The following is a 27,345-nucleotide window of genomic DNA, read 5'->3' as shown; positions in this document are numbered from 1 at the left end:
CAAACGAAATCGAATTTACAAGTCAAAGTTTTATGTTCAAAAGTCAACTGAATTGTTCTTCCCAAAATTCACAAGTGTTTTAATGTTTCCAGTTCAATTAAAGATTCCAATAACTTTAAGGAAGGATTGCAAACTTATTTTATGTTGTCACTTTCGTCTAAAACATTCCCAAATTCGAAAATCAAAATTGAGTTTTATTATTATTTTTTCTTCGTTACAGCAACAACATCAAATTTCTATATATATATATATATATATATATATATATATATATATATATATATATATATATATATATATATATATATTTTCGATTGATGGTTAATACAAGTACGAATTATATCCTACTCTATTAAAGAGTCTGAATCGTTGTTTGTTTTAAATAAATTGGTTTGATAATTTTTGGATCGATTAAATGGTGGGTGATGAAGAAGACGATCTCTGTTAAGGGATAAAAGAATTTAAAAATTTTATAATATCAGAAAAATGGTTTGGTTCAAATGGTTAGGGTGCTGAGTTGGTTAACAGTAGGTCGCGGGTTTAAGCCTGCTGGAGCATTTTTTTTTATTTAAGAAGATGAACAAACAGAAGACCATATGGGTTATATAGATTAAGATGGCGAATTAAAACAGAAAATAGGTAATGGAGCAAATGGTTAGGCGTGTTGGGGTTAACCGAGAGGTCTCGAGTTCGAGCCTCGTTCAAGGAAACTATTTTTAGGAAAGCTTTTAAGGTAGTTAACATGTTTTAAAAATTATTATTATTATTATTATTATTATTATTATTATTATTATTATTATTATTATTATTATTATTATTATTATTATTATTATTATTATTATTATTATTATTAGTATTATTATTATTATTATTATTATTATTATTTTTATTATTATTATTATTATTATTATTATTATTATTATTATTATTATTATTATTATTATTATTATTATTATTATCATTTTCGTTATTATTATTATTAGTGTTATGGTTATTGCTATTGATATTATTGATTGCTATTAATACAAGTATTATAGTTATTATTATTATTATTAATAGTAAAATAAATACTAGTTAATATTTATCATTTTCATAATTAAAAATTACAAATATGATTATTATTATTATTAATATTGTTATTACTAACATTATCATCATTATCAAGTAATAATATTTAGTATTATTGTTATTATCACTAATATTAATATCGTTATCATTACTCGCGTTAGTATTATCACTAAATATTATTATTAATATGAGTATTATTAATATAAGTATTACTATTACTATTATGATTAGGATTACAAATTAATGTTATAGGAGCTTTAGTTATTAGTTTAGAAATTTAATATGAAGATTTTGATTATAATTAACATAAGTATGGTTATTAATATTATCACGAGTAATGAAATTTCTATAATAATTATTATTATTCAGTATTATGTATTATTATAAAAATTATTATTTTCATTATCATTAGTAATAAACTTTTCATTTTATTAAAAATTATCGTTATTATCGTTATTATAAGATGTATTATTAAAACTAACGTTAATATTAATATTAATAGAAACATTAATAATATTATCACTATTATTATATTATTTTAATCACTACTAATATTATTTTGGTATTATTATGATCACTATTTTAACAAAGAAATGAAATATATATATACAAAATATTTAATACATATAACGTAACAAAATTTATATTTTTATATATAAAAATGAATACATATTAATAATTAAATATATAAGTTACTAATATAAAGTTTTATCATTAATAATAATATATATACATATAATTGTTCGACTACAAGGATATGTATTAATATATATACAAATGATATAGGTTTGTGAATCCGAGGCCAATCCTGCATTGTTCAATATAGTCATATGTATTTTTACTACAAAATACATTAGGTGAGTTTCATTTGCTCCCTTTTTAAATGCTTTTGCAATATATATTTTTGGGACTGAGAATACATGCACTGCTTTTATAAATGTTTGACGAGATAGACACAAGTATTCAAAAATTACATTCTATGGTTGGATTATCGAAATCGAATATGCCCCTTTTTAGCTTGGTAGCCTAAGAATTAGGGAAATGGCCCCTAATTGACGCGAATCCTAAAGTTAGATCTATGGACCTTGACACGTCCCATTCGGGTTACGAATGATTTAGTACTTTGATTATCATGTCCGATGAGAGTCCCGGAATGATGGGGATATTCTATATGCATCCTGTTAGTTCGGTTATCAAGCGTTCACCATATGAATGATTTTTATCTCTATGCAGTTTGCGAAATGCCTGATATGAGATGATGTTTGAGAAATGAAATAAAAATCTTGTGGTCTATTAAAATAATGGAAATGATTGTTTAATGAACTCACCAACCTTTTGGTTGACACTTGAAAGCATGTTTATTCTCAGGTATGAAAGAAATATTCAGCTGTGCATTTGCTCATTTTAGAGATATTACTTGGAGTCATTCATGACATATTTCAAAAGACGTTGCATTCGAGTCGTTGATTTTATCAAGATTATTATTAAGTCAATTATAGTTGGATGTATTATGAAATGACATGCATGTCGTCAACTTTCGATGTAAAGAAAGTTTGTCTTTCGAAAAATGAATGCAATGTTTGTAAAATGTATCATATAGAGGTCAAGTACCTCGCAATGTAATCATATATTATTGTATTCGTCCAGATGGATTAGGACGAGTCGTCTCAGAAAAAAGGTTTGTTCAAAGGTGTTGATATTAGTAAGGACAAAGTCGTAATTTTTCATCTTCAATACGCCGATGATACCATTTTTTCTTGGTGAATGGAATCGTGAAAATGCACATAGTTTACAAAATCTTCTCAAATGCTTTGAATTAGCTTCGGGGTTAAAATTCAATTTCCACAAGAGTTTTCTTTACGGTATTGGTGTTACGAATGGTGAGGCCCAAATTATGGCCCGACAGTTAAATTGTCAAGTTGGATCCTTTCCTTTTACTTATCTCGGACTTCCAATTGGTGCGAAAATGAATAAAGTTAATAGTTGGAATCCGGTATTGGATAAGGTTAAAGCAAGATTATCAAGTCGGAAAATGTGAACAATGTCATTCGGGGGAAGATTAGTCCTAATTAAATCGATCCTTAATAGTTTTTCATTGTATTACTTCTCTATCTTTCGTGTTCTGCCATGTGTGTTAAAATTACTTGAGAGTGTGAGACGAGTGTTTTTTGGGGTGGGTCGGATTCGGGTACCAAAATATCATGGGTTAAATGGGATAATGTTCTTTCTACATATGAACATGGGGGGTTAAATATTGGTTCCTTAAAAAACAAAAATTTAGCTTTATTAGGGAAATATTGGTGGAGGTTTAATACCGAAACCGATTCCCTATGGGCTAAACTTATTCGTAGTATTTATGGCTCATGTGGTGGTTTGGATTTAGGGTGCGAAGCAATTCGTGCCTTAAAGCCAAGCGTCTGGCGTTCTATTGTGTTGATAGGTTTCGAAGTGCATAATCTTGGAATTCCATTTATCAACTCGCTTGAGAAAATCATTTGTGCATAATCGGCATCTTTATTTTGGGGTGAAAACTGGGTGGGTGGGAACAAACTGACAATCAGGTTTCCTAGACTATTCAGGTTGGAAAATTCTAAAGACGTTGCTATCAAGGATCAAGTGGAGATTAACGGTGATTCGGTGGTTTGGAAGTGAGATTGGTCAAGAGATCCTACGGGTGAATCTCACGTGAACTGGAGGACCTGTGCATTTCGAGTTGCAACTTCTCAGGTGGCGGCAATGACTCTTGGAAGTGGGCCTTATCGAGCGATGGACTGTTTAATGTGAAAAAATTGTGCAAGTTAATCGCTGATCAATCTGTTGCGGCTTCAGCTTCTACATTCGAGACTATGCGTAACAGTTTGGTCCCAAAAAAGCTAGAAGTATTCGTTTGGAGATCGGTTTAAAGGCGCCTTTCAACTAGATTGGAACTTGAAAACGAGGTATTGACTTACATAGTACTAGATGCCCATTGTGTGATGATGGTCTTGAATCTGTGGAACATACTTTAATTTTATGTAAACATGCTTATGATCTTTGAGTTCGTGTATTCTCATGGTGGGGACTTGGTAACGTGTCAAATCTTAGTATAAATAAGATTCTTCGTGGTAATGGTTAAGCCGTGATGTCAAGTTTAGGCAGTAAGATTTGGCAAGCGGTCGAATGGGTGTGCTCCTATCTAATTTGGAAAAACAGAAACAATAAGGTCTTTCAAGCGAAAAGTTGGAACATTCCGGTGGCTTTTAACGAGGTTTAAATCAAATCTTTCGAATGAATTTCGCATCGTCTAAAGTCAAGAAGTTAGATTGGTTAGATTGGATAAACGACCCAAGTGTTTACTTAAAACTAGTTTAGCTTCTATCGTGATCTATTATTTCGTGTGCATATAATGTATAATTTAGATTTAGATTGCTCACTTTGCAATCTGTCTAAACTTTTGTTGTAATTCTCTGTTAATAGTAATAAAGTTTGTTTAATTTTTTTTTTTTTTTAAATCAGTATTTAAGTGGTTTAGAACATTGATAATGCATACATTGAATGCGTGTTACATAAACATATTATGAAATGAGTCATCAAAATTGTAGACATTCACATGTGTTACCCATTTGTTTCGAGTAAATTATAAATTATTATTATAATTATAATTATTAATTTATGATAATGATAATGATAATTATTTCTAAAACCTAAGCTCATTAAAATGATTCTTACACACATATAAAACCAAGTTACCCATATATTTTAACTGTTCGACGCTTGTCTTGTTAGGATTGTCCAAATATTTCACATTGTTATTCTAACTCTTATTAATTATTTAAAAAAAAATATAGGGTTTAAATTGAATTCCAATTTGACTATTTTTTCTTTCTAAAGAGTTCAAGTTTAAGCTCAACTCGCTTTAAATCTAATAATAAAAACAGTCTAACTCTTTCGTTAAGACTTGCTGCTGCTGCTGCTGCTGCTGTTGCTGCTATTATTATTATTATTATTATTATTATTATTATTATTATTATTATTATTATTTTGCGAAAAAACGAATACTCAAATGTAAACGAGTTGTTATTTTTATTATTATTACATGGTATTTTTGTTTTTAAACGCCCTTTGTGATATTTTGTTTTTATTGTTAATACATATCATGGTATATTAGTATTTATGATATAAAAAAGGTAGAAAATTTCTCATTTTTCGGGTTACCCAAAAAGGCAATTACTCAACTCCATACTCTGATGTACGCAGCCCAGCAGAATTATCCCTGACTATTTTCAACCCGTCCCTGGTCACCACAAAAAATATACGTCCTAGACAAGATTCAAACCTGAGACCTATTTGAATTCGAACCTGAGACCTCTTGTAATATAGTGATATTAGAGTATAGAATAATAATTAACACATTCTTAGTCACCACAAATGTCACCACAAAATATTCTTCCTAGACAAGATTCAAACATGAGACTTATTCGAATTTGAACATGAGACCTCTTATAATATAGTGACATTCGAGTCTTCCTTGTAGCTCCAACGCTTATGTGTTTCGATTCTTTATTATTTTTAATAATATAATATTCATCAGGGTATACTCATTACCCAAAAAATAATTAACACAATATATAGGTGACGAGTTCATTTTTAACTTGCAAGCTTATTCGAGCTCGATATAAGAATTGCGAGCTCAACAAAACTCGACTCGAATCGAGCTTTCTGCTAGTCAAATTCGAATAGCTATTTTGCTTTGATGATTTAAAGTAGAATTTTGTCATCATGACTCGTCAAATAAATTGCTCATTTACGCATCAAAGTCATCATCTTAATTTGATAACCCAGTGCAGGCCTAACCATTTTAAAGTTTCATCCCAACCCCACTCATACACTACACACTACTTTTTTATAACGCCACCTAATTTTCTTTTTGCTAGGTTAGAAGAAATAACAAAATGTTTCTTTTATATTTATAAATAAATAAACATATAAATAAATAAAAAATCTAGCAATAGCACTATTAAGAAAATGATATGTTTGTCTTTAAGCTATTTGTTTGTACATTGTTATACAATGAATGTCACAAAAGATTAACTGAATTTGTTTATAACCTTCTGTTTTAATTGGGTTTGTTTAACGTTATAGGGGTTATAGGTAGATGAAAAGATAATAGCATTAAGATTTTCACTGTCCAGTCTAACCGGATAATCTTGTGACTATTTTCGACTCTTATAGTCTTTTCTTAGCCACTCTAAGATATGCTACCAGTCTAACCGGATAATCTTGTGACTATTTTCGACTCTTATAGTCTTTTCTTAGCCACTCTAAGATATGCTGCTAGTGGGATTTAAACTGTGGCTAAGATATGCTGCTAGTGGGATTTAAACTTGAGACGTATTATGAGATTTAAACTGTGGCTAAGATATGCTGCTAGTGGGATTTAAACTTGAGACGTATTATGAGAATACCTGAAGGTCATGTAAGGATATTAGGTTTCCAACCACTAGGATAGTTCTTGTGATGGTTAGTTAGGTGATAAAATAACATGTGACTAATTAAATTAATTGGATTTTGTTATATCCTTTTGACTCTAGTGTAGATACCCGTCCTAATCCATCTGGACGAAGTCCATATCGATTACAAACGATTCACAACAGTTGATTACATCGCGAGGTAATTGACCTCTATATGATAAATTTTACAAACATTGCATTCGTTTTTAAAAGACAAACTTTCGTTACATCGACAGTTGACAGGCATGTAAAGCATTTCATAATATATCCAAATATAATTGACTTAATAATAATCTTGATGAACTCAACGACTCGAATGCAACATCTTTTGAAATATGTCATGAATGACTCCAAGTAATATCTCTAATATGAGCAAATGCACAGCGGAAGATTTCTTTCGTACCTGAGAATAAACATGCTTTAAAGTGTCAACCAAAAGGTTGGTGAGTTCATTAGTTTATCATAAAGAATCATTTCATAATTTTAATAGACCACAAGATTTCATACTTCCATTTCTCATAATCATACGTCCCATGCATAGAGACAAAAATATCATTCATATGGATTGAACACCTGGTAACCGACATTCACAATATGCATATAAGAATATCCCCATCATTTCGGGATCCTCCTTCGGACATGATATAAATTTCGAAGTACTAAAGCATCCGGTACTTTGGATGGGGCTTGTTGGGCCCGATAGATCTATCTTTAGAGTTCGCGTCAATTAGGGTGTCTGTTCCCTAATTCTTAGACTACCAGACTTAATAAAAAGGGGCATATTCAGTTTCGATCATTCAACCATAGAACGTAATTTCGATTACTTGTGTCTATTTCGTAAAACAGTTATAAAAGTTGCGCATGTATTCTCAGCCCAAAAATATAAAGGGTAAAAAGGTAAATGAAACTCACAATACTGTATTTTGTAGTAAAAATACATATGATGACATTGAACAATGCAGGATTGGCCTCGGATTCACGAACCTATATCATTTGTATGGATTTATATTAAAACATATAATCATAACTGAACAAATTTACTTATGATACCTTTAGTTTATATATTATGTATGTTTAATTTATGTATATGTTTATAATAGATAATATTTATATAGTTTATTAATATCTATATTTATATACCTACTTGTCTAATGTTATATCTAAAATCAATAGTTTATTATTTATATGAATTTATATAATAATAATTTGGATGGATATAATTATGTGAAATTTTAATAAAATTACAATATATATAACAAGTATATTTTATGTACAAAATATTTATTTGTTTTAAAATGAGAGTTTTGATAATAATAAGGTTTTACTAATAATACTAATAATAACTTTATTAATAAAAATACTACTAATGATATTGTTAATACTGATACTTATAATAATAATAATGATAGAAATTTTATTAATAAAGGTACTGTTGATAATCATATTACTTAACAATAGTTCTTAGTTTGATAATAATATTGGTAGTAACAGTAATAGTCATAGTTGTAACTAGGGTTGTCATAATAATAATAATAAGTGGTAACTAATACTTATATCCATGATAATAATAATGATAATACTTTTAATACTAAGTGATATTACCTAATAATAACTAAAATGATAATGATAACAATCAAAATACTAGTATTAATATAACAATAACAATAATTAATAATACTTCTAATATCAAATATAATTCTAATAACAGTTATGATGTGTATAATTATGATGATAATAATAATAATTATAATAATAGTAATAATGATATTAATATTAATTTTGGTAGTGATAATAATAATAATAACACCAATGATAGTAATAAAGATGATTATTCATAATAATAATAATAATAACAATAATACTCATATTGATAATAATAATAATAGTTAACATTAATAAGTAATAATAATATTGGTAAAATAAATAAACAAATGAAGACTACCTCTCCCAAAGGATGAAGTCCCAAAAAAATGCAAACAGCCCATGCCCGGGCTCGAACCCCCGACCTCTCGCATACCCGCATCAATCCTTAACCATTCAGGCTACTGCCTGTTTTCTGATTATTATTACTACGCTAACAAATATAACTCGTTTTCTATTAAATCATCTTCTTCTTCAATTCGGTATAACCAGTGATCCATCCCAACCTCAATTTAAAGTTCGATTTATTTTGAAATATAAAAACTACTTGTATCTGAAATTTACAGACACGAATTTAAGGAAAAAAAAATTTAATCAGATTATAGGAACTGTGAACCGTCGCGAGAGAAAAGAAAAAAATAAAATAAAATAAACTCAATACCTGAATTCGATTTTTATAATGTTATAGAAAAAGTTTCCAACACGAAATAGGCTGTAAATCTTTCATAGAAACTTTGTGGATCATTGATTTCAACAGAAAACTCAAAACGATTCTAAATTTCCCGATGAACAGATATGTTGACTTTCGACTTATAAAGTTTGACTCACAAAATTTGATCTCGATACAATGAGTCGAGCTTTGAAACTTTTCAGACATCTTAACCGAAAGATTTCTAACATAATTGTATTTAAGGATTTTATAATTCAATAGAAAATCGAGTTTTGGCTGAATATTGAAAGAACAGAGGTTAGCGAGACATATATAATAAAATTTAATCTGATTATAGCTGTTTTCAAACGAGTTGCATTTTCAAAGTATTGTATAGAGGCTGATAAATGATATTACCTCTATTGTAACTCGTTTGATAGTTTAATTGGTCCAACACCATTTCAATCAGCAACGGAGGAAGAAATAAAAAAAAAAAAGGCGTACGATTGTTTCTAACAATTTGTTATCTGGTGCTTGTTTGGGATCAAATTGTAGTGGGTTTTGACAGCAACAAAATTTCTGATAGCATGACAATGACTGCAAACTGAATCCTTTTTCTAATCTGTGTTTAAGTACGTATATGGTGTATATATATTTATATTTATATACCTGTATATGTATAAGTATTCTGCACGTATTTTGTATATTGTTATATAACTGATCTGATGTATATCTGTATATAACATATTAACTTTGGTATTATTATTTAACAACCTAAATCTATTATAACTTTTAGGTATATCATTTATTTTTAATGAAGATAAGAATACTAATATTAACAATAATAATATTAATTTTATTAATATTGATAATAATATTTATGTATATCAATTTCATGTTTATTTTTAACATAATAATATTTATAATATTTACTAATAATAATGATAAACATAATAATAAGAATTATAATCTTAAAGATAATAATAAGCAACAATTTATTTAAATCGTAACAAATTTGTAATTTCAATCTTTCTCATAAAATATTTATACTAAAAATCTTTATTATAATAACCTTAAAACTATTAACATTTACTAATCACATCACAATTATAATTATAATAATAACATAATTCATACTAGTATTGATATTAGTATTATTAATAAAAATGAAGGTAATAAAAATATTATGATACTATATCCTTGATTTGTGATTATATCTAATATATTAATATTTCATATTATTTATAATATTGAATAATTACATAATATTTATTATTTTTATATATCTCAATATACATCTAATAATTTTGTATAAAAATTATACATATCTATACGTAGATTTATTTTTAATAGCAACTGTAACTTATATAACTCATCCTAAATATACTTTTAATAAGACTATAACTTATATAACTCATTTTCGGATCACCGTTTATTTTAAAATTATATAAGTTTGAATTAAACTTGCTTAATATCAATCGGGACATCAAACGAGTATTACAATCGTTAAATATTTATTTTCAACATACCTTATATATATATATAGATATATTTTAAATCATAATTATTATAATACCCTATTTTTATTTTATTAATTTTTAATAACAATATCATATAATACTTCGATTTATATTTTGAATTATTATTTATATATACATACACACATATCTATTAATAATTAATTGTTCGTGAATCGTCGAGAGCAGTCGAAGGTCAATTGAATATATGAACATTGTTCCAATGTTTTCTAGACTCAATATTACATACTTTGCTTATCGTATCGAAATCATATAAAGATTAAGTTTTAATTTGGTCGGAAATTCCCGGGTCATCACAGTACCTACCCGTTAAAGAAATTTCGTCCCGAAATTTGAGTGAGGTCATCATGGCTAACAATAAATATGTTTTCCTGACGAATATGAGCTGATAAATAGAGTTTTATTATTATTGAATAATACAGATAAAATATTTCGATTATTCGAAGAGCACGAATGAAGCTATCACCAAAGAGTGAAATAGGAAAGTAAAGATTCATCCTAACTTTTGATAGAGTCAGGGTTGAATTTTCTAAATTCAAGGGATTTAAAGGAAATCTTCGAAATCTACAAGATTTGATTCTTCGGCGAGTAAGGAAATTAAGATCTCTATAATTAAATACGGTGATCTACCTCGATTACTCTATCTGATATTTTCTTTATAAATTTAACTTTTTCGTTCCATTTATTTTCACCACTTCTATACTCAATTCCCAAATTCAAAAGATCTATGAAAATACTTAATCCAGTTCTGATCCTTGTCCTTATCCTGATTATCGCAACCATCATTCTCCTTTTCCAACTTCCACCAGAGGAATCCGTTTATTTCTACTATGCTTTAGGGATTATTGTATTTATAATCCTCCCGTGTCTTTATATTGCTATACGCACTAATATCCACGGTTTGTAATTTCGGTGTGGTTGTTGGGCTTTATATTTTCTCTTATATTTTGGAGCTCTTTGCCTTTTTATTATCTTCCCAGCTTCTAGTAAAGCGAGTAACGGTCCAGAATTAGTAAGTATGGAATTTCGAATAAACATCGTGTTCTAAATAAGAACTAATGTATCAGCACGATTTGATTTATCAAATTACCAGAATCACTGAGAATAGAACTATCAAGAAAATACTTTCTTGATATGTTCAGAAGTTAAGCATAATGAAAGAGTTATGTAACATGGCACGTGACGACGTTAGGATCTGTGAGTCATCATGTCCCATTAGAAACTCAGCATGACTTACTATAATATAATCACGTTGATCAAGTGTCATTATATTATACTAACTCATGCATCAATTCCCAACATTACTTCAATAACATTCATATTTTAAGCTCGAAAGTTTACAGAATATAGAACTAACAGTTTCTATATGATGTAATACTGATAGCACGAAGAGATTAATGATTTCAGATAAGAATAGTTATAAAAATATCTCCAGAAATATGGAGGATATTTATAATGAAAGATACGATAATATCTCGGATTATCTAAGATCAGAGGATGATAGAAACTATTGTCTGCAAGGGTTTAGAGTAAGGAGCAAGATATTCACTAAAGACTTTAGCAGACATTGAATCATTTGGATTCTTTGAAGTCAAACTTATTCTTTGTGATTTGTCCACGGCTTTCTTCATAGTTTCGCATAATCTGCTTTTCGGTACTAGATTTTCTATTGAATGTTTCTAATATAATGATACACAGGAAGCACGAAGAGGTATATAATTTTGGACGAGAATATTTACGAAAATATCCTCAGAAATATCGAAGATATTGATGATGATATTTTGGAATTTCTAAGTTCGATGGTTGATAGATAAAGATTTTCCGTAAAATTTTAACATGACTTCGGAGCAAGATATTCTCTAAAGATTTCAACGGATCCGGAACTACCTGGATTCTTTGAATATAGGGTATGGTCCTTGCATTTGTCCTTGGTCTCCTTCGTGGTTAGCTCAATCCGTTTTTTTTTTCAGTTCCAACTTTTCTGAGCTTTTCCAACATACTATTCTTTATCATTAAACTTCCGACGATTAAGGTCGTTTACGGTTGTCTACAGTTTCTGCTGCTTCATTCAGCTTTTTCAACATTCAGAGTATTGGTTTGTAGACTGGGTGCTGTTCAGAATTTCAGAATTGTAGATCGTAATCCTAGGAGATAATTGTTATATGTATACATATAACTATTGATGTATAAATGCTACGAGATTCGAAATATTGATTGCTGATTCTCGGTAATTGGTATGACAATTATTGTTACAGGGTATAGATGAATACAAGATGGGGTTTCAATGAATATAATGATTTTCGGAAAATCAAAGATCAACGGAGTTGCTGGTACATCTTCTGATAATGTCGTGGAATATAAATGATTCCTTGGTAACAATAAAAGAGTACACATATATATCAAGGTTTTAATAAGATTGTTTTGAACGAAAAGTCGAAGTTGACTTGCTGGAGCTGTGATAAAATTTGCTACTTTGAAAGGGATTACCAAGTTATTTTGGGTAATAATAATGCTAAAGGAGCTAACACAGATACGGGTTAAACGTTTTACTCCGGTTCCGAGTGTTTTCAGGTGCATAACTATATGCGTCAATCTCTTCTTCCGTAGATGAAGTGCGGTTGGTTCATACTCTCGATTGAGGTGTTTCTAAGAATTATGAAAGGTTTGAACGCAGATTGTAATCGTCGAGATACAAATGAGGTTTAAGATGAAATCAAGTGGCAAACTTGAAGAATTGTTTAGTTTCATATGTTATAATTAATATTTTAATTCATTTTTAATTGTCCAATCTTGATAGTCCACAGTCGATAGTCCACAGTTAATAGTTCAATAATTCATATATATTTAATTTATAATATTCGAATTAATTAATACGTGTCGTGACCCGTATACGTCTCAGACTCGATCACAACTCAAAGTATATATATTATTATAGAATCAACCTCAACCCTGTATAGAGAACTCGATCATTACTGCATATAGAGTGTCTATGGTGATTCCAAATAATATATATAGATGCGTCGATATGATATGTCAAAACCTTGTATACGTGTCCCGATATTTAAAGTGCGTAAAATAAATAACAGAAATTAAATAACGATAAATAAAGTGCGTAAAGTAAATAACAGAAATTAAATGATGATAAATAAAATTGCGAGAATGTTAATTGCGATAATTAAATTGCGATAAATAAACTGCGATAAATAAAATGTAATACGGAATTAACAGTTAGCTATGAACAGTTAGCTAGGATTTCGTTAGCGTGGATTCTTAACAAAATTTCTCATAGTTAATTTGTTTGTTTCTAACAAATTTTATCTTGTCTAATGTTTTCTTCATTATGCCACTTGTTGGATTCTGATAGATCAAAATCCAAATATGAAATTGAATGAAAATGGTTATTTGGTGGTGAACGAATTTGTATATCGGTGGATGTAAGTAGGATAGTAAATGACTATTGAATCTGATTCGAAGAATGTACAGTGTAATTTATTAATGTGAAATCTAATTATTCTTTGGGTATTACCTACCCGTTAAAATATTTTCACCATTAACAGTTTGTACAAAAGAATTTTAAATTACAATCTTTATGAAAATATACTTGCATATATATTTTCTTCAGATGTAATTATGGATTTAATGAGTTAATATGATATTAATCTCATTTGATTTACTGTTAGAATAAGAATATATAATCTCTAAAACATTAGAGATTATATAATCGCCATGTCGAACGAAGATAAATGATGTAGAACAATTCGTGGAACGATAATTATACTCGAGGTACAGATGGTGATATTGAGGCATGGATTGTTGAAACTTGGGTTGTTGGTGGTACTGGTGCCATTGGTGCTAAGGCTGGTGATGTTACTGGTGTTAGTGATACTGTTGATGATTGCAAATTGTATACCGTGCTCTCTAAAGTTAATACTCGAGCTCGGAGTTCTCTAACTTCTTCTACTAACCCGAGTTGTTTATCAATGTGAGGTAGAGGTCGGATATCTTCTCTAGTTCCATTAATGGTAGTTTCAAGACGAAAAATTCTTGCAAATAGGGTATAAACGGTATTGCGAACGGGTTCGCCGGTGAGCGGGTCAAGTACTCCAAGGTTAGGTGGTAGATTTGATTCATGATATGGAGTACCTTCTTCCTTTCTCCATAGGGTGAGTATGTCGCGAACCCATCCCCATTTTCTCCAGTAATCACGGTAGTTGATTGGTTGGTGTGCTCCTGTCACACTGTCTTCGGAGTCAGAGGAACTTGGTCGATTCGTAGAGGCCATCTTAAATGATCTCAGGAAAGATTTTTGGTATGAAGAGTTTAGTGGCATCAATTGATAGTTAGATGGTATTCTCAATGCATAATTTGCATAGATATATATAGTACCAGGATCCCTTAAATTAAGGAGAAATTTACGAGAGATATCAGGCAAGGTCTACAGTAACAGATACACTAAGATATGAATTGTCAGATACGCTAAGATATGAATTTTGTCTATACACTATTCATGCAGTCAATGCAGTAAAATGTGTCTAGACTAAGAATAATGAGTAGGTAATTTCCTAAGGATGATAAGCAGATGTTTTTCGATAAAAATGATAAGCAAAACTTTTGACATGCAGACACGGTCGAAGTCCAGACTCACTAATGCATCCTAACGACTATCAGTTAGGCACGCTAATGCAAGGCCTGGTTCGCTAAGACCACCGCTCTGATACCAACTGTAGATACCCGTCCTAATCCATCCGGACGAAGTCCATATCGATTACAAACGATTCACAACAGTTGATTACATCGCGAGGTAATTGACCTCTATATGATAAATTTTACAAACATTGCATTCGTTTTTAAAAGACAAACTTTCGTTACATCGACAGTTGACAGGCATGTAAAGCATTTCATAATATATCCAAATATAATTGACTTAATAATAATCTTGATGAACTCAACGACTCGAATGCAACTTCTTTTGAAATATATCATGAATGACTCCAAGTAATATCTCTAATATGAGCAAATGCACAGCGGAAGATTTCTTTCGTACCTGAGAATAAACATGCTTTAAAGTGTCAACCAAAAGGTTGGTGAGTTCATTAGTTTATCATAAAGAATCATTTCATAATTTTAATAGACCACAAGATTTCATACTTCCATTTCTCATAATCATACGTCCCATGCATAGAGACAAAAATATCATTCATATGGATTGAACACCTGGTAACCGACATTCACAATATGCATATAAGAATATCCCCATCATTCCGGGATCCTCCTTCGGACATGATATAAATTTCGAAGTACTAAAGCATCCGGTACTTTGGATGGGGCTTGTTGGGCCCGATAGATCTATCTTTAGAGTTCGCGTCAATTAGGGTGTCTGTTCCCTAATTCTTAGACTACCAGACTTAATAAAAAGGGGCATATTCAGTTTCGATCATTCAACCATAGAACGTAATTTCGATTACTTGTGTCTATTTCGTAAAACAGTTATAAAAGTTGCGCATGTATTCTCAGACCAAAAATATAAAGGGTAAAAAGGTAAATGAAACTCACAATACTGTATTTTGTAGTAAAAATACATATGACGACATTGAACAATGCAGGGTTGGCCTCGAATTCACGAACCTATATCATTTGTATGGATTTATATTAAAACATATAATCATAACTGAACAAATTTACTTATGATACCTTTAGTTTATATATTATGTATGTTTAATTTATGTATATGTTTATAATAGATAATATTTATATAGTTTATTAATATCTATATTTATATACCTACTTGTCTAATGTTATATCTAAAATCGATAGTTTATTATTTATATGAATTTATATAATAATAATTTGGATGGATATAATTATGTGAAATTTTAATAAAATTACAATATATATAACAAGTATATTTTATGTACAAAATATTTATTTGTTTTAAAATGAGAGTTTTGATAATAATAAGGTTTTACTAATAATACTAATAATAACTTTATTAATAAAAATACTACTAATGATATTGTTAATACTGATACTTATAATAATAATAATGATAGAAATTTTATTAATAAAGGTACTGTTGATAATCATATTACTTAACAATAGTTCTTAGTTTGATAATAATATTGGTAGTAACAGTAATAGTCATAGTTGTAACTAGGGTTGTCATAATAATAATAATAAGTGGTAACTAATACTTATATCCATGATAATAATAATGATAATACTTTTAATACTAAGTGATATTACCTAATAATAACTAAAATGATAATGATAACAATCAAAATACTAGTATTAATATAACAATAACAATAATTAATAATACTTCTAATATCAAATATAATTCTAATAACAGTTATGATGTGTATAATTATGATGATAATAATAATAATTATAATAATAGTAATAACGATATTAATATTAATTTTGGTAGTGATAATAATAATAATAACACCAATGATAGTAATAAAGATGATTATTCATAATAATAATAACAATAATACTCATATTGATAATAATAATAATAGTTAACATTAATAAGTAATAATAATATTGGTAAAATAAATAAACAAATGAAGACTACCTCTCCCAAAGGATGAAGTCCCAAAAAAATGCAAACAGCCCATGCCCGGGCTCGAACCCCCGACCTCTCGCATACCCGCATCAATCCTTAACCATTCAGGCTACTGTCTGTTTTCTGATTATTATTACTACGCTAAAAAATATAACTCGTTTTCTATTAAATCATCTTCTTCTTCAATTCGGTATAACCAGTGATCCATCCCAACCTCAGTTTGGCTGAATATTGAAAGAACAGAGGTTAGCGAGACATATATAATAAAATTTAATCTGATTATAGCTGTTTTCAAATGAGTTGCATTTTCAAAGTATTGTATAGAGGCTGATAAATGATATTACCTATATTGTAACTCGTTTGATAGTTTAATTGGTCCAACACCATTTCAATCAGCAACGGAGGAAGAAATAAAAAAAAAATAAAAAGGCGTACGATTGTTTCTAACAATTTGTTATCTAGTGCTTGTTTGGGATCAAATTGTAGTGGGTTTTGACAGCAACAAAATTTCTGATAGCATGACAATGACTGCAAACTGAATCCTTTTTCTAATCTGTGTTTAAGTACGTATATGGTGTATATATATTTATATTTATATACCTGTATATGTATAAGTATTCTGCACGTATTTTGTATATTATTATATAACTGATCTGATGTATATCTGTATATATATCTGTATATAACATATTAACTTTGGTATTATTATTTAACAACCTAAATCTATTATAACTTTTAGGTATATCATTTATTTTTAATGAAGATAAGAATACTAATATTAACAATAATAATATTAATTTTATTAATATTGATAATAATATTTATGTATATCAATTTCATGTTTATTTTTAACATAATAATATTTATAATATTTACTAATAATAATGATAAGCATAATAATAAGAATTATAATCTTAAAGATAATAATAAGCAACAATTTATTTAAATCGTAACAAATTTGTAATTTCAATCTTTCTCATAAAATATTTATACTAAAAATCTTTATTATAATAACCTTAAAACTATTAACATTTACTAATCACATCACAATTATAATTATAATAATAACATAATTCATACTAGTATTGATATTAGTATTATTAATAAAAATGAAGGTAATAAAAATATTATGATACTATATCCTTAATTTGTGATTATATCTAATATATTAATATTTCATATTATTTATAATATTGAATAATTACATAATATTTATTATTTTTATATATCTCAATATACATCTAATAATTTTGTATAAAAATTATACATATCTATACGTAGATTTATTTTTAATAGCAACTGTAACTTATATAACTCATCCTAAATATACTTTTAATAAGACTATAACTTATATAACTCATTTTCGGATCACCGTTTATTTTAAAATTATATAAGTTTGAATTAAACTTGCTTAATATCAATCGGGACATCAAACGAGTATTACAATCGTTAAATATTTATTTTCAACATACCTTATTTATATATATAGATATATTTTAAATCATAATTATTATAATACCCTATTTTTATTTTATTAATTTTTAATAACAATATCATATAATACTTCGATTTATATTTCGAATTATTATTTATATATACATACACACATATCTATTAACAATTAATTGTTCATGAATCGTCGAGAGCAGTCGAAGGTCAATTGAATATATGAACATTGTTCCAATGTTTTCTAGACTCAATATTACATACTTTGCTTATCGTATCGAAATCATATAAAGATTAAGTTTTAATTTGGTCGAAAATTTCCGGATCATCACATCTAGACTATCAAACCAGGACGTATGGTTATAAAAGTTTAGTTTATAAGATTCGAACTTGATACCTCCTCAAATTCTTAGCCATGAAGTTTGGTATTTATAATTCACGAATGAAACGTGTAACAAAGAATAGCCATCATCGTGTAACAAACAATCTTTAAAGTTTAAAAGCAGCCAACAAGTGGAAACAAGATGTCAACTCTACAGAGTAATTTACAAAATACACATCAGCCAATTCAAATAAAAACCAAAATGCTGTTTTCATCCATAAGAAAGATAGCACTCTAAGCACCAATAAATACAAAATATGATATGTATACATATAAAATCAGAAATACTACTAATAATGGAATAAAGCAAGTAATCAGGCTGGAGATGGAGAAAAAATGACCAAATTATACAGTGACCTCAGTCTCAGATATGTAACAGTGAACATCCTGATGTGCATTTGAAGGGTTAAATTGGTCATTTCACACTGCTGGTTGCAGGGCGGCCAATAAGCCTACACTGGTCAGGAAGTAAAGATGACACGACTTGACCAGAGACCCGAAAAAGTTCACCATCGATTCCACACCCGTTGTGTGTGCTTTTTCCCGGTTTCAGCTTCACCGATTTGACCTGCAAACCAATAATGGTGTAAGTTTACATTATTTATGATATATACAGTTTAAGACAAATAATCACAAGACTAAAGATAATGAAAGCACCCAATTAGGGTCAGGATTGTTCAAATAATAGATATTCCTCAATTATCAATAGCAGAAAAAAACAGAAGGTGAATTATTGAGAGTGGCGGTGAAAATTTGACCCATTTCATCATTTGCGTACAAATGGGTTGAGTGGGGTCACGTTTTATCTCTGAGGAGCCAAATTGGTTAAGCTAAGTAATTTAACTAGAGATAATATGGGTCATCATGTTGAAAGTCATCAGAGTAGTATTCACATTCATTTAGCCTCCATAATTGAAAAAAAAAATAAAAATAAAAAATAAAAAAAAAAACAAACAAACTATGAGTATTAACTAACCATAAAATGAAATAACTGAATAACACAGTGTTCGTGGATCGGCCCACCACTTTTTCATAAGCCACAATAATTACCCAAACCACCCCTTTCAGCTAAACTGGTTTATTTAACCCATTAGAGATTGAACGATTAACCATTAACTGGGTCAAAACTGCCACCTATAGCATATTTTCATTAACTAACAACAATTCAATAAACCAACTATAATTAAAAACTTTAGGCGAGTAATATACCTTCACATATTCAACATAAGGAAGAGAAAGATGTCGCCCCATTTGCAAAAGCAAGAAGAATCTTATTAGCCTTAATCTTCCACTTCCATGAACCAACAATAAATCCATAGTGTTATCATCATGCTCGGCTTTCGGTGCCACCACTTGCGAACTCAAACTTTGAACCGTCTTACACGAATGGTTACAAACCAAAATACCTAGAAACTTCCCTTTTTTAGCAACCCAATTTTCTTCCAATCTAACCCCCGTTTCATTCCTCCCTCCACTTTCAACATCATCATGTGGGTCCGTTGGGCCCGGTAATTCGATCGGATTTTCCATCTCCCAATTGGGTTCGGTATCCCATTTCGGTTCCGCATCCCAAATCGGACCCGGATCTGACATCGTTGACGATATATCTTCTTTATCCAAATTTCCCCACGAAGATCTAGTATGATCCTGAGATGTTAGTACGCTCAAGCCTTTATCGGCCCGTGATCTGGACCGTGTTCTTGGCTGAGGATGGATGACTTCAGGTTCTGATGTCACATTAATTCTTCCACTCGAAAGACGTTTTGATTTTGGATCTATGGCCCGTACGTAATCGGATGGCTCGGTGCTACTACAAGTTGTATAATTATCCATCTCGACTGCAGACCGGCTAGGTGTCATTATGGAGTCGATACTTGATAAACTTGAGGCTCTCGGGATACCATCAGATCTACGCATGACATCTGTATATAAGTCGGACATATCGACTACATCTTTATCAGCTAAGGCTTGTCTATCGAGATCGGTTTTTTCTTTAGAAGCTGGTAAATATTCGAGTTCGTAGCTGTATTTTGGTAAGCATAAGAACTTGAGGACACCAGCCACAAAATAACGGAGAGGACCAAACCGTTTCTGATATCTCTCAGAAAGTTCCAACACTGAGACAACATGTATAACATATAATATCAATATATATCAGTTTATATTATTAATTATTAATTTATTAATATGAGTTATAGTAGAAAAAAGAAGCTTACCATCACCAATAAATCCAAAGTAAGAAACAGTCATTCCAAAATGAATGACGCCTGTCTGAATCCATTCGACAGCGAATACATCTGTAGCAGTCAGACCTCCCTAAATATAGAAGTTCGATACAATACATATATTAGTTACAATAAGAGGCATTATAATTTTTTGCATTAAATGTGCTAAAATGTTTTCAATTTACTGTGGTCTTGTTGACCAACTATATATTTCTATTTTCTTAAAATGTATAGTGCATATTCCTAGAGCACATAAGAATTATTTTGTTCTACCAAACAAGAGTTGGCAAAACTAAACTACATCACTAACTAGAAGATGGTAATGCAACAATTCTATGTACGTCTGATAACTGTCTCTTTGTTTTGGTCCATTTAGTTACCTAGTACTTCGGTCAATCGCTATGGCTTCTTTTATTTCTTTAAGTTTAAAAAGCTAGATGTATAAAAGAAAGATCTCTAGAACCGATGGTACAAAATCACATCTATATGAGTCAGGTCAAAAAGTAAAAAATTTGGTAGGATAAATAATATCATAAAGATTATCTCGCCTCAACAATCGTTTAGATAACATGACTTATAAGGTGTAGTGTTGCAGAACTCGGGTCTATCATTGACAGCTAAGCAAGGCAGAAAAAGACCATGTTCGGCTTCAATTTTTAAAGGCATAATTGACACCATGTATCACTTCTATACATACGAATGCCATTAATTGAGTTTAAAAAAAGAATAATGCCTGGAATTACCTTCACTATAGCTAGTGCAGCGGATATTGGGTCCCGCACTCCAAGAACAGTCCAGACTAAAGAGTTGTCGGAGCCAGCAGGTATAATGCCAATTGGGATAGAAATTGCTTCTTTTTGGTTATCTCTGCAAAGAAGCCCATTTAAAACCTGCAAAATGTGTAATCATGGTGAAATAAAGTATTCATTTTTTACATAAGTTGACCAACATCAGAATCTAAAAGTTAAAATTTAATCTTACTGTACTGTCCATTTTAATATTACTATAAGTCATTCATCTTTGAGTAACTTAAAAATAAAGAAAAACTAAAAGATTCACCTGTGCTAACATTATTTTTCTTGCAAACAAATATATAGCTCATGTAGTTGGACATACACATTAATAAGTTATCAACTTATTATTTGATAAGAAGTCTAATTAGGATTATAGATAATGATATGACTTCATAATCATGTTACATCTTTAACTTTAGACACGGAGCACGAAAATACAAATCTACAGATCATTTAATTCGATCTGTGGTTAATATTACCATGGTACTTATAGATATTTATATTTTATCCAGCAAAAGAATCCACGTAGGACTTTTAAGGATAAAACTATTATTTGTCAACTTAAAAAGTATCATGTCTAGGTTATTGAAGTATAATTATATTATAATAATGTATTATGAAAATATGATAATGATAAAAAAGCATACACAACCTAATTTGTGGCTTGATTCGTTAAGGATAACTCTAAGTCATCATTTCAAATCACACACATGCATCTGTTTCCACCTTTTGGCGTTTAATGACACGCCAGAAGGTTCAGTAACTACATATAGGTGGGACTCAAAAGACCTAACATTTAATCACTAAAATCACCAAAGTTTAGGGGACAAATATAACCAAGTAGAGAATGAAACACCAACCTCGTTGACAATTCCATCACCACCGACACATATAATTCCTGGTATAAGATACAAAATCAGAAATGTCTCTGTAATACACAAATTATTATCCAAACAAAAATGGAAAAAAAAAAAAAAAATTACAAAATGCCTACCATCTGGACATGTGCTAAAATCAACACTGTAAGCTAAATTTCTAGCATGACCAGCAGATGTTGTCTTGACTACCTCCAGTTTAAACCCAGCAAGCTGCAAATATGAAGAAATGAAATATAATCACCACCAAAAACATTGGAAATAGATAGGCATTGAAATAAAATAGATAGTTAAGATTCTATTTTAAAAAGGAGGTTACAAAATACCTTAAATATTGGTTCAACCAAATTATGGAAGACTTTGCTAGAGCGACCACGACCAGACCGAGGATTTAGTATGACAAGCATCCGAGGCGGACTTTTACTTTTAATATGCATATAGGAAAAATCAGATGCAAATATTTCAGAATCCTGCTTCTTTGAAGAAGCCATAGGATGAGGAGAACAATTCACAAAACAATGCTGATCCGCAAACCCCGTAACCCATTGAGAAGCTTCATCTGGAGTAGAAGCCAAAAAGCAAAAATCTTTCCTACTTCTGCCCGTTTTCATGAAGCAAGAAAGGCTGTATGTAGAATTTTTTAAAGGGTATGAATGTACTATAAAATGCCTGAGACCATAGCTGTAAGACACCTGTAAAAGTCATGTCAGGAAACAATATAACCGTCAATAATGGACACTGTTGTAAAAAACCCGATTAATCCCTTTTTGGAAGTAGGCAGAGATTAATCGGTCAATGCCAGTCAGTGGGTCAAAATCAGATTTAGTGGGATTTAGTCAGTCAACATAGGTCAAGGTCAAGGTCAAAGTCAAAGTTGGTCAGCATTTTAATATGGAAAAAAAATTAGACCTTTAGAGTATTTGAACAAATGAACCATTATGTTTATGTTTCTAGACAGCAATGTTAAAGTTTATGTTTATGTGTACAGTTTTCTTCTATATTTACACTAAAAATTGTGAAAATTATTATATAAATAAATAAAAAGTCCAATCCGATAAATCCTTGATTTAGCCGATTAATCCCCAATTAGAGATTTTTATTTTTTTCAATCTTTATAACAGAAACAAAAAGCAATAATAAGAAGAAAAAAATGAGAAAACTTACTGAAATGACATCATCAAGGCTTAACACATGAGAACCCCAAACCAATGCCCGGCTAGTTAATTTAGCATCAACAGCATCTAAATGTGCAGTTTCTGTTGTATTTTGTGCATCGGTAACCTTAATGTTCTTCCTCTTATCCAAAACTAGTTTTCCCGAAATGACTTCATATCCCAACAAATCAGATTGCTCATCTCCAATATCAATCTTGTGTTCCTCCCTTTTTGTTTTGCTGAGATCATTGCTGACATCAGTTCGTTTTGACACCTTTCCTTTGGGTCGTTTTTCTGGGAACACGACTGGTGATGTTTGTTGACCCGTTGCTACTTGAGAGCAAAAGCTAAGACGTCGAAGTGACTGTTGATGACTTCTAACATTTCGCTTTGGATGACTGTCATTGTTCTGCATGCCGTTTATGGTGCTAAAAGAACCCGAAACGCAAAGACAGGTGGCAATTGAAATTTGATCTTGGCTGTAAGTAAATGAATAGTCAAAGTAAGCATAAAGAGGCTCCCTAATCAGATAGGTTAAAAAATTGCATAATTAGTCTCATAAAAACTGCAACAACTCGTTGTTAAGTTTTCATGTGAGCTATAAGAGGCACAAGTTTTCCCATTAATGACCTTTCTAACCCAAAACTAGTTGGTTCCCCATTGTAATCATTGCACAAAACTAATGATATTCATCTGGATACACAATATTGCCCAAATTTACATAAACTGGTAAACAACCAAACATTTCCCTTAATATATGTGTTTAGTCAAACTTTGTGATGTGCAAGGGAATGAGTCACGGAGCGAGTAAAAGAAGCTATGATTTTATGATTCATACTATTGCATAAATCCTTTGAGCATCAAACATAATGACCTAAAGTTGATCGCTTACAAAATGCTTTCCTATTAACTAAATTCATAACTACATTGCATAAATCTTATGAGCATCAAACCTATCGACAGATAAGAATATTTCGGACCGGAACCGCAATCTCATCTATCGAGGACATCAAATGCCTTAATATTACATAAACATCATTCACTAATCGTCAACTTCTAAAAACAACGTATTCAAATAAACCATCCAATAATCGTACTAATTATTCAAAGAACATTCCGAATTTACGGTTTAAGGGTTTCTAAGACTTAAGCAACAAAAATAACCTTCTGGAAACATATATTTCACTAATTCCAGCAGCACTAATTTCACTCTAGCATATAACTAGTTAAAACGCTCCAAAAAGTTGAAATAATAAAAGATAAGATCAAACTCATAACTAAACTAAAATTGGAAACATTAATACTTCAGCAGCAATTCAACATCAATATAAGCAGATCAAGTTACAAATAAGCATAAAAACAGCATAATTAGGGTATAAACATACCAGATAATGCGATCGCCAGTTAATCGTGAATTACAGGTGTAGATGCAGAATTAAAGTGACTGGCGGCCAATAGTATTACTTTATTTTACTGATAATAAATAGAAAAATATATAAAATATTAATAAAAAAGGTTTTGTAGTGTTTGCGGCGGCGATTGTCAACGATGATGACGGCGGCGGCAGTAGGTGAACGGCGACGGAGAAAATAGTGGCGAAATGAAATGATAATTTGTGTTTTAATTTATGATTTGAAGAAGAAGAATATATGATCCAGAAATATAGATTCCACTAAAAATTTGTTTATTTTTAATTTTAATTTCCGTTATGTGTCTTTTTGTTATCACTGTAGTAAAAGCACTTTTTTATGGAAATAAAAATAAAAATATGTAAAAGAATTCTGTACTGTATATTTATGGTATTTGTATTTTTGCTAAAATACAAAAGCTACTAATTTTGGTATTGTTTTTTGAATTATGTATAAACTAGTGAAATGACCCGTAAAACTACGGGTTTATTTAAACGAAACAGTTTAATGATATGTTGTAGGTATTAAGTGAACGTAAATACTAAAATTATTTAGTTAATGACCCGTGTGACCGCAGAGCCCGACTAAGAACTCGTTATCTGAACATTTCATCAAATACCTAAAATGCATATTAAACAATCCACATCAATCATAAGAGATAATATTGGTTCTCATTTTATTTTAAAAATGTAAATTAAAATATAAATTTATAATTGGTTTCTTTCTACCTAGCTTTTATACCTTCTCGTACTTAATTCAAAATAATTAATTAAAATAATTTAAAATTATTTAATTGTAATGATTAAAATAATTATTATAAGATTTAATAATAATAATTAATTAATAAGGTTTAATTTTAATTCAAAATTATTTAGATTAACGACATCACTCACCATGTTTAAATTTTTTTCTTTTATTTTTTAATTTTTTTAAACAAAGAAATTAACCTAATAATGATATTGTCATTATAGAATTTAATAGAAACTATAGATTAAATTAAAAAAATTATTTATTTATTTATCTATTTACCTTATAACGAAAAAAGTAATAGTGAAAGTCTATGTGAGATACACATACTTACTAATACTAGTGAAATGACCCGTTTAATCACTGGTTTGTTTAAACGAAACAGTTTAAAGTACCCGTAAAATCACATGTCAGTTAAATTGATTTTTTGCAATGATATATATAAATATTAATGTTGACAATTGATATATTATTTGAAAATTACATCTATAGATTCTATTATAATGTTAAAATAATGATGTCATCATTAAGCTTTTTCTTTCAACAAAAAAATTAAAAAAAAATAAAAGGAAATTTTTTTAGCTACCCATGGATTTATAGAGAGGAAAAAAAAGGTTGAGTGAATGGATTATTCATATTACTTAGGTGTAATTGGTTTGTTAACCTATTAATATATGGGCAAAAATATAATTTCAGTGTGCAAAAATATAATTTCGTAATTTTTTCTTTCCCTATTAATACGAAATTTATTTCGTTTTTTGTGGATTTTTTTTTAGGCAATACGTGTGCCAAAATATTAATTCGATATTTTTGAGTTTTTTTCTTAATTAAAATTGTAAATCTAATTAAATAATGTTAATGATATTATCATGGGTAGCTAAAAAATTTTCTTTTTATTTTTTTTATTGAAGGAAAAAGTTTAATGATAACATTATCATTTTAGGATTATAATAGAATCTATAGATTCTTTTTAAGCATGTCAAACTTAAAGCTTCTTAAAAATTTATGATGTTATATTTTTTGAGAAAAAAATCAACAAAAATAATAGATACTATTATGTAAAACTAATTAAACGTAATCAAGTTTTAAAATAACTAAATATTATATTTTAATGTAATTTGTATTAAGTGACATGCTGTAACGACCCGACTTTTTCGACTTGCTTTTGTGCCTTGTGTTTTTGCGAAACTGCGTATTTGTGCGTACTGTGCTACTTGATACTCTGGAATCTTTATACACATGGCTTACTTTCATTTATGTGTTAAAACGTGCCTTTAAGTACGTAGGTTACTTAATTTGTTCACCGGAAGCCTTTATGACCGTTAGTGTTACTTGACGTTACGAACAAACTGCGTACTAC

The 27,345-nt window shown here is 29.5% G+C and overlaps 1 protein-coding gene across 1 annotated transcript; it reads right to left on the bottom strand.

The window, feature by feature from the left end:
* Positions 1-18,893: 18,893 nt before the first annotated feature.
* LOC139876476 (sphingoid long-chain bases kinase 1-like) lies at positions 18,894-25,509 on the bottom strand. Its single transcript, XM_071863792.1, has 9 exons — positions 25,215-25,509; positions 23,840-24,308; positions 23,002-23,367; positions 22,795-22,888; positions 22,661-22,698; positions 21,750-21,896; positions 20,998-21,097; positions 19,991-20,898; positions 18,894-19,349 (listed from the first exon to the last, which is right to left on the bottom strand). The coding sequence occupies exons 2-9, from the start codon at positions 24,242-24,244 to the stop codon at positions 19,197-19,199; spliced, it is 2,211 nt and encodes a 736-aa protein (XP_071719893.1). The 5' UTR covers positions 24,245-24,308; positions 25,215-25,509; the 3' UTR covers positions 18,894-19,196.
* Between the last annotated feature and the right edge of the window lie 1,836 nt (positions 25,510-27,345).

This window comes from Rutidosis leptorrhynchoides, chromosome 11, assembly GCF_046630445.1.
Source record: "Rutidosis leptorrhynchoides isolate AG116_Rl617_1_P2 chromosome 11, CSIRO_AGI_Rlap_v1, whole genome shotgun sequence".
In the NCBI taxonomy this organism is placed as follows: domain Eukaryota; kingdom Viridiplantae; phylum Streptophyta; class Magnoliopsida; order Asterales; family Asteraceae; genus Rutidosis; species Rutidosis leptorrhynchoides.
Note: the sequence above shows the minus strand (reverse complement) of the source record. Positions and strands in the feature narration are given on the sequence as shown.

Excerpts from the sequence above, each read along its gene's own strand:
- LOC139876476 (XM_071863792.1), bottom strand. The coding sequence starts at position 24,244 with ATGCAGAACAATGACAGTCATCCAAAGCGAAATGTTAGAAGTCATCAA. Across the intron at positions 22,889-23,001 it reads TGGTTGAACCAATATTTAAG|CTTGCTGGGTTTAAACTGGA; the intron begins GTATTTTGTAAC and ends TCATATTTGCAG. Across the intron at positions 21,897-22,660 it reads GTGATGGAATTGTCAACGAG|GTTTTAAATGGGCTTCTTTG; the intron begins GTTGGTGTTTCA and ends CACATTTTGCAG.